General features: G+C 47.0%; 1 protein-coding gene across 1 annotated transcript; it reads left to right on the forward strand.

The window, feature by feature from the left end:
* The first annotated feature begins 8,048 nt into the window (after positions 1–8,048).
* Positions 8,049–9,045, forward strand: OR13J1 (olfactory receptor family 13 subfamily J member 1). Its single transcript, XM_024560278.2, has one exon. The coding sequence runs from the start codon at positions 8,105–8,107 to the stop codon at positions 9,041–9,043; it is 939 nt and encodes a 312-aa protein (XP_024416046.2). The 5' UTR covers positions 8,049–8,104; the 3' UTR covers positions 9,044–9,045.
* Positions 9,046–9,268: the final 223 nt, after the last annotated feature.

Genomic DNA, 9,268 nt, shown 5'->3' on the forward strand with positions numbered 1-9,268 from the left:
ACTATATAATAGACAGTACATATAAAACTCTTAAAATCAGTATTTTTCAAAAGTAGAAAAATGGGCACAAAACATGGATAGACAATTTTAAAAGGAAATTTTAAATAGCAAAAATTGGCATATGAAACTTTGTTTAACATTCCTAGTCATCAGAGAAATGCAAAATAAAACAACAAGATGGCCTTTTTAAAAAAATCAATCATAATATGAAATTTAAAAGACTGATAACATCCAGCATCAGGCAGTGTATGGAAAAATGGGTACTGTTGTATATTTGGTAGAGATTTTAATTAAGATAGCTTTTTCTGGGGCCAATTTAGTTGCATTTTAAAAATGTAGATAATCATACTTTTCATCTAATAATTCCCTATCAAGTATATCTCCTAGAGAAATGTCTGTGTGGGGGCCAAAGAGTTGATAAAATGATATTCTGTGCAGCACTGTTTGCACAGCAAAGAGAAACACTGGCTATAACCTAATGTCCAACAGCAGGAAATGGTCAAAAAATTTATAGTATATTCATACAATAGAATATTATGTACCATCTTAAGGTGGGGCCAAAGTAGGTTTATAGTTGTTTATTTGGAAAATAATACAATTATTAATAAATAACAAATAATTATATGGAAATGTCTATAAGACAAGTTGTATATGTTAAAAGCAAAACTCACATATTAAGGAAAGACAATGAGAAGGGGAACTTCTGGCCAAGATGGAGGCATAGCTAGATACATTTTGCCTCCTTGCACAACCTAAAGAAGGACAACAACAAATTTAAAAACAAAAAATAACCAGAACTGCCAGAAAATTTAACTGTATGGAAGTCCAACAACCAAGGAGTTAAAGAAGAAACATTCATCCAGACCAGTAGGAGGGACGGAGACGGGCAGCTGGGAGGACAGGATGTGCAGCAAGGCGGCGGCTAGCAGAGAGGGCGATCCCACATTCACATGCAGATAAACCAGGAGGAACAACTGGGGAGGGAGACAGACCGAGCAACCCAGGGTTCCAGCGCAGGGAAATAAAGCCTCAAAACCTCTGACTGAAAAAACCTGTGGAGGTTGAGGTGGCAGGAGAAACTCCCAGCCTCACAGGAGAGTTCATTAGAGATCCACAAGGTCCTAGAACTTACACAAACCCACCCACTGGGAATCAGCACCGGAAGGGCCCAATTTGTTTGTGGGTAGCAGGTGAAGTGACTGAAGGCCAGCTGAGAGCCAAGCAAGAGGCACTGTTCCCTCGGACCCCTCCCCCACATATAGCGCCACAACGCAGCCCTGGCAAATACCTAAGGCTCCGCCCCTTGCTACATAACACATGCACCTAGAGAAAAAATATAGCCCAAATGAAACAACAGATCAAAGCTCCAGAAAAAATACAACTAAGTGATGAAGAGATAGCCAACCTATCATACGCAGAGTTCAAAACACTGGTAATCAGGCTGTTCACAGAAATGGTTGCATATGGTCGCAAAATAGAGGAAAAAGTGAAGGCTATGCTAAGTGAAATAAAGGAAAATGTACAGGGAACCAACAGTGAAGGGAAGGAACAATGGTTTGGAACAGAAGGAAGAAATAAACATTCAACCAGAACAGAATGAAGAAAGAATTCAAAAAAATGAGGAGAGGCTTAGGAACCTCCAGGACAACTTTAAACGTTCCAACATCCGAATCATAGGGGTACCAGAAAGAGAAGGGAAAGAGCAAGAAATGGAAAACTTACTTGAAAAAATAATGAAGGTGAATTTCCCCAATCTTTCCCCAAGGCAAAGGAAATAGACTTCCAGGAAGTCCAGGAAACTCAGAGAACCCCAAAGAAGTTAGACCCAAGGAAGCACACACCAAGACAAATCATAATTACATCACCCAAGATTGAAGATAAAGAGAGAATCTTAAAAGCAGCAAGAGAAAAGGAGACAGTTACCTCCAAAGGAGTTCCCATAAGACTACCAGCTGATTTCTCAAAAGAAACCTTGCAGGCAAGAAGGGTCTGGAAAGAAGTATTTGAAGTTATGAAAGGCGAGGACCTATATCTAAGATTACTCTACCCAGCAAAGCTATCATTTAGAATGGAAGGGCAGATAAAGTGCTTCCCAGATAAGGTCAAGTTAAAGAGTTCATCATCATCAAGCCCTTATTATATGAAATGCTAAAGAACTTACCTAAGAAAAAGAAGAAGATCAAAAATATGAACAGTAAAATGACAACAAATTCGCAACTATCAACAACCAAACCTAAAAACAAAAACAAAGTAAGCAAACAACTAGAACAGGAACAGAATCACAGAAATGGAGATCACATGGAGGGTTATAAGTGGGGAAGGAGGGGGAAGAATTGGGGAAAAGGTACAGGGAACAAGAAGCATAAATGGTAGGTACAAAATAGGTAGGGGGAGGTTAAGAATATTATGGGAAATGATGGAGAAGCCAAAGAACTTATATGTATGACCCATGGAGATGAACTAAGGTGGGGGAATGCTGGGGGGTGGGGAGCAGGACAGGGCGGAGGTGAATAAAGGGGGTAAAAAATGGGACAACTGTAATAGCATAATCAATAAAATATATTTAAAAAAAATAAAATAAAGTAGTTGACTATTTGAAGCAACGGTAATAATGTATTACAGAATATACAGGGTGAGGCCAAAGTAGGTTTACAGATGTTTATATGGAAAATAATGCAATAATTAATAAACAATAATACTTTATAAGAATGAACTCTGTGTTTTGCATATTCACAACCTCCTTTGGCCCCGCCCCTGTGTAACATATGTGAAATGAAAATACATGACAGTAGCTCCAAGCCCAGAAGAGGGGAAAGGGAGGTGCACTGCTACCAGGTTTATACACTGTAGGTGACGTGGTACAAGATTAGTTAAAGGCAAGACAAGTTATAGTTAAAGCAACCACTAAAAATAAAAGGTAACTAGTATGCCAATAAAGAAGATAAAATAAAATCATAAAAAATACTCAATTAATCCAAAAAATATAGAGAACAAAATTTAAAAGGATAATAAAAAACAAAGACAGAGTTTTAAGCCCAACCATAACCATAATCATTTAAAATGTAAATGATGTAAACAACCCAATTAAAAGGCAGAGATTGTCAGATTTAGTTTTAAAGACCAAACTCTCTATTAATAGCATATGAAATAGATGTTAGAGAGAAAAATGTAAATAGGTTTAAAGAGGGCCATTTGAAAATGACAAAAGCATCAATTCATCAAGAGAACTTAACAATCCCCAAAGCTTACATATCTAGTAACAGAGCATTAAAACACTTGAAGTGAAAACTGACAGACCAGCAAGGAGAAATACACAAATCTGTAATTGTCCAAACATTTCATCACCCCTCCCTCAATAGTTGAAAAACACGTAGACGGAAAATGAGTAAGAATACAGAAGATTTGTACTATACTCCCAATCAACTCGACACCATTGACATTTTTAGAACAATCCACCCAATAATAGCAGGATACACAATTTTTCTCAAATGCACAGAGAACGTTTATCATGCAGCAAGGAAGCCCACCAGTACTTTTCATCCCCTCCAACTCTGAGCTGCAGAGGCTAAATGTATGGTCAGTGCAGATCTGAGATTGGGGGCTCCCTTCCTCCTTCCAGTCCCCTCTCCTGGGGTGGAGGCTGCACCCCAGGTGTACATCCAGTGGATAATTGGGCCCCAATCTCACCCTGCTTTAAGGCACTGGGAGAGGCAAGTTGAATAAATAGTAAATAAAAATCCAACAACAGTAACAAAACCCAAATGACCCTATTTCATTAAAAGGCCCTTAAGCCCACAGACACATGGATGCAGAACCAGAAGGAACCTCAGGAGGAACGGTACAGATGACTGTTGTGAGAGCAGCGAGGAGGAGCCATGTGGGGGTGAGAGGCACCCAGTCGTCAGCTGACTGAGCTGTCGAGCACTGACTGAGGGACATAGTTTCAAGGTGGACAAATCCGTGTCCCAGAGTGAACCCAGGGCCCTGCTCTGCCTCACCGAGTGAGGCTGAGCCAGCTCCTTCACCTCTTGAGGGTAGTTTTCCTGTCCATACAAAGACTGGCCAAGATGGTCTACAGGACTTTCCAGCACGTCGTCTCTCTCCTTCCGGCTCACTCCTCTATCACACTTAGTCCGGATTTTTCATTTTCTTAAGATCCCTATGACATTTGAACCAAGACTTCTAACTCTCCTGGAAAGCAATTCTGCCAATCATTTGTTCACTCACTCATTTATTTTTAAATGTATTCATTGAGAATTGCTCGTGCATTCATTAATTGTTCATCTGTCCATTCATTTATTCATTCGTAGACATCCCGGGGCCAGCACTGTCTGGGGACTGACCTGTGAGGCTGGATCCCTGGCCCTGAGCCACTTCCTCCAACTTCTTCACACCAATTAAGATTTCTAAGTAGACTCTGTGTAATTGGGTCTTTGGGACATCATCCCTGAAGCACCCCAAAGTTTCTAAGTTGGGCACATTTCCCCTCTCGCTCTAAATTGCTGTGGGGATTGAGCGTACAAGAAGCTTTGAAAGGTGCCTCTGTCATTTTGCCTGCTCCCTGGGAGGCTCTCACCCGAGATGGAGCTGGGAGCTGCCCAGGCCGGGGAGTCCCTGGCTGCCCACAGTAAACTATCGGGTGCTCCATTCAGCTTTGAGCCCAACAGAACTTCCTGGTTCCGCCAAACCTGACACACTCCAGAGAACCCCACTGAAGTCTGAGCACCTTGTCCAATCCCACCAAAGTCTAAAAGTTCCACTTAATTCTATCAAGTTGAAAACGCTTCACTGAATTCTACGAAAAGTCTAGGCACGTTTTCTCAGTTTGGAGAGCTGGGTCAGTATGAAACTCCATGTCCTCCCTCTAGGGTTTGGGCCTGCTTTTGACCTGTGTTCCACCAGCTCCAGCCACAGAGGGTCCCTGGTCTCACACCCTTTGAAACATCTCTCAGGGAGCCAGGGATATGCATCTGGAAGAGTCTGAAGGTAAGTGGAAAAGTGGGGACTCGGGGGAAGGGGAAGGGGCTTAGGCTGGGAGTCAGGAGCCCAGGGAATTACTGGAGCCTTGGCTTCGCCCTCTAACTCACTGTGTCATGCTGAGCAAGCCCCCTCTCCTCTCTGGGCCTCTGTTTTGTGGATAACAAGGGGGTGTCCTTGCTGATCTGTAAGACCCCTTCCAGCTCTGTGGTGCCTCTGTTCTAGGCTAGGAACAGCTCATATTTGGCAGTCTGCTCACTCTCAATTTGTCTTAGCTCCAGGAAGTCACAACAAGACAGGAAGAAGTTGGCTGTGGCTGGGCCAGGAGCTTCAACTTGGCCTTCAGAACATGGGAGAGGAGGAGAGGGCGGTGGTATCACAGCAGGCTGGCAGGGATAGGCAACAGGCAGGAAGTAAAGGGAGACGGTGAGCACCATGCTAGAGGTGCAAACACAGATCCGTGGGCCTCAAAGGAGAGAGCGCTCACAATGGCCAGGTGGCCCGGGGGGTGGCCCAGGAGAGGAAAAAGACAGGCCCCCAGGGGCGGTGACACTCAAACTGGCTTTTCTGTGGCTGGGAGAGGAGTGAAGGCAAAATGGACATTGTGGCCCCTGCAGACAAAGCCTCCTGCCGTGCTTTGGGACCCAGACCTCCACAGCCACATCCTTTCTGCTCCCCTTTTCCCACAGGCCCCACACCCCAGCTGAAGGAGGGAAGGTAGAGCAGAGAGGCTCAGGTCCTCCACACTCACACTGGGAAGCAGACCAGACTTTCGGCTGGTTTGGTGACCTGGTCCCTGTTCTGTGGTTCCTTCGTCCTCGTGGTTCATCCCGAGCAGTTTGCTTCCCACCCTTAGAGCTGCTCTAGTGACACTTCCACAGTCCCTGCCTGGTCTCCACATACCTCCTCCTGGGCAGGAGTAGTCCTGCCAGTCCTCTGACACCTGGCCACAGGTCCAGGGGTCTGCACAACTGGTTTTGGAGTGTGTATGTGTGTGTATGAGTGTGTGTGTGCAGTGCATTTAAGAGAAAGCAAGAGTGAGAGTGCCTGCTACCCATGCCCATACACTCCTGTGAATGACTGTTTATGTACACACATGAGCATGTGTGTGCATGTATACTCATAGGCACATGTGTGGACCTGGGTGCCAAACACATGTTTGCATATACACTTATAGGTGGGTGCATATGTGATGACCCTGTGTGAGTGTATGTGCTTCCCAACAGATAGCCAATGGCTGCAGATGTTTGCCAGTGACTTTAGGGGGTAAATTATAGTATGTGGAACAATATAAAGAGGAGGCCATGGCCTGACGTAGTCACAGGGCTGCAGGACAGCACACCACCCTTGTACCTCCCCTCAAGACTGCCACAGTGCCTGCTGCTATTGACACTGCTAAATGCGGGTGCCTCTCCAGGAACCCTCAGTGTTTCCCAGGTGAGACTTGGAGGGAGCTCAAAACTCCTACTCCCCTGACCCCACAATGTCTCAATGCACAATTGAGCTGAGGCAAGACCTCCTATCTGAAGTCCCAGAGCTAGGTCGGAACTCCTTACTGCAGAAGTGGCCCTTTACCCCGAAGAAGGGCCCAGAGCTCTGGACCCTGCATAAAAGCATGTCTATGGGAGTAATAGCTTCCCATCACTAGAGGCATGCAGACAGAAGCAGGATGGGGCGAGGCAAGGATATTGGAGAGGGTTTCTATCTGGGGATGTTTTATGTTCAGCCACGTCTGGCATGTGGTAGAAACTCAAATGCAATCACTTCTTGATTCTAGTAAGAATCAACATGGGAGGACCAAAAGAAATAAACTGTCTCATGCAAAGAAATCAGTGACAGGAATTGGTGCTCAACCCAGACCCAGGCTTGTCCCGTGGGTTTATGGACACCATGCCAAGTACCTGAAACACTAAGGAAAGGTTGAATCATGCTCCTTAGCTGGTGAGAAGATTCTAGGGAGGGCACCAGAGAAAGATGTCCATCTAGTGCAGTAAGGAACCACCAGCATTTGGGGCTTGACGGAAGCAAACATGTGCTACATGCATGGGGTCAGTGGCACAGCGTTGGGAGGGCTGGATGCTACACTCACTTTTCCGGGACCCACTTTGTGACCGTAGTTCCCCCCTGCACAATGGGGGGTCCATTGAGTTGCCCTCTCAGGGTGCCCTTCATGCTGATGCCCTAGGAATTTATGAGGTCAGAGCAGCTCAGGGTCAGACCCAGAGAAAATAGGTTTGGGGCTAGGCAAAGAGGTCCATCCATCAAATTTTAGCTCAAAAGTGCATGATGAAGGTCAACTCACACACAGTAGCTGATGAAGCCCACTGACAGGCTCAGAGGCCAGCAGCCCCTCCGATGTAAGGCACGAGGTACGCTTGATGCATGGAGACCAGAGCTAACCTGAAGAGACAACTCAGATTTCTGCAGCCTGAGAGATAAAGACAAGGGGCATTCCCATAGTGAGAACAGTGCAAAGCAATGGCCCAGAGGCTTCCTTAAATCAGGAGGACCCTCAGAGAACAGCCAGCCCATCGGTTCTCCAAGTGTGGTACCTCGTCCGGCTGCTGCAGCAGCACCCACACCTTCTGAGTCAGAAACTCTGGGGAAAGAGCCCAGGATTGTGTTTTAACAAGCTTTCCAGATCATTCTGGTGAGGATCTCTGTGAGGATCTCTGATCCACCCCACTGGGTATTTATCTAAAGGAGGTTAAAGGGTGCTCTGTCAAAGGCAGATCCAGGGTCAAGTAAGTTTGGGAATTACACGTCCTCCACTGCCTAGGGCAAGTCACAAATCACACCGGCACATTGAAGGCTCTGAGAAGGCCTGCAGGAAAGAGCTTTGTTTACTTTTGCTTAATCCAGTGCTGTCCCAGTTTGATTTTTCAGTTTGCTTACTAACATTTCCATTAACACTCTCTTAGGAAAATGCCAATTTAAATCATTTCTTACATCGATAAATTGCAGCTTAGAGGTACGGGGATTGCCCAAAGTCACAGAGAGACAGCGTGTCAAGTCTGGAAAGGACCCCAGCAGCTTGCCTCATCCCAAAAGAGGCTCTGTGGGCTCCTCACCATCTACATCCTCTTTTCCCCCGTCCCAGCTGTGTGTTTCTCCAGAACCCCACAGAATGGAGATGGTCAATAGGACAGAGGCCTCTGAGTTCTTTCTGAAAGGATTTTCTGGCTACCCAGCCCTAGAGCGCCTGCTCTTCCCTCTGTGTCTGGCCATGTACCTGGTGACTCTGCTGGGCAACGCAGCCATCCTAGCGGTGAGTGTGCTGGACGTCCGCCTGCACACGCCAATGTACTTCTTCTTGGGCAACCTCTCCATCCTGGATATCTGCTACACGTCCACCTTTGTGCCTCTGATGCTGGTCCACCTCCTGTCGGCCTGGAAAACCATCTCCTTTATTGGCTGTGCCATCCAGATGTGTCTGAGCCTGGCCACAGGCTCCACAGAATGTCTGCTGCTCGCCATCATGGCCTACGACCGCTATCTGGCCATTTGCCGGCCACTCAGGTACTCGGTGCTCATGAGCCACCGGCTCTGCTTGTTGCTGGCAGGAGGCGCCTGGGCCCTCTGTCTCTTCAAGTCAGTGTCTGAGACAGTCATCGCCATGAGGCTGCCCTTCTGTGGCCAGCGTGTGGTCAGTCACTTCACCTGTGAGATCCTGGCAGTGCTGAAGCTGGCATGCGGCGACACCTCCATCAGCGAGGACTTCCTGCTGGTGGGCGCTATCCTGCTGCTGCCTGTGCCCCTGACATTCATCTGCCTGTCTTACACGCTTATCCTGGCCACCATCCTGAGGGTGCCCTCTGCTGCCGGGCGTCGCAAGGCCTTCTCCACCTGCTCGGCGCACCTGGCTGTGGTGCTGCTTTTCTATGGCACTGTCATCTTCATGTACATGAAACCCAAGAGCAAGGAGGCCCGAGTCTCCGATGAGGTCTTCACGGTCCTCTATGCCGTGGTCACACCCATGCTGAACCCTGTCATCTACAGCCTGAGGAACAAGGAGGTGAAGGAGGCCGCCAGGAAGGTGTGGGGCAGGAGCAGGACCTCCAAGTGAGGGAGGGCTGCAGGTTACGTGCTGGGTGGGGGCTGCTCTTCAGGAATAATCGAGTAGAGTACAGAATCTCCACTCCCTGCCCCCCTCGGGCCTCAGTGGCACCCTCTGGATGATGGGAGAGCTGGTCTTGGCCTCCAAGCAGGGAAGGCAGCCTCGCTTGTGTCCTCAGTTCCCCTCTGTCCCTCTTTCTGCTTCTGTTGGTCAGAAAAGAGGTACAGAGAAGAG

This window comes from Desmodus rotundus, chromosome 1 (genome assembly GCF_022682495.2).
Source record: "Desmodus rotundus isolate HL8 chromosome 1, HLdesRot8A.1, whole genome shotgun sequence".
Classification (NCBI taxonomy): domain Eukaryota; kingdom Metazoa; phylum Chordata; class Mammalia; order Chiroptera; family Phyllostomidae; genus Desmodus; species Desmodus rotundus.

What these genes read in the sequence shown, in the direction of transcription:
- OR13J1 (XM_024560278.2), top strand. Translation starts at nt 8,105, where the DNA reads ATGGAGATGGTCAATAGGACAGAGGCCTCTGAGTTCTTTCTGAAAGGA.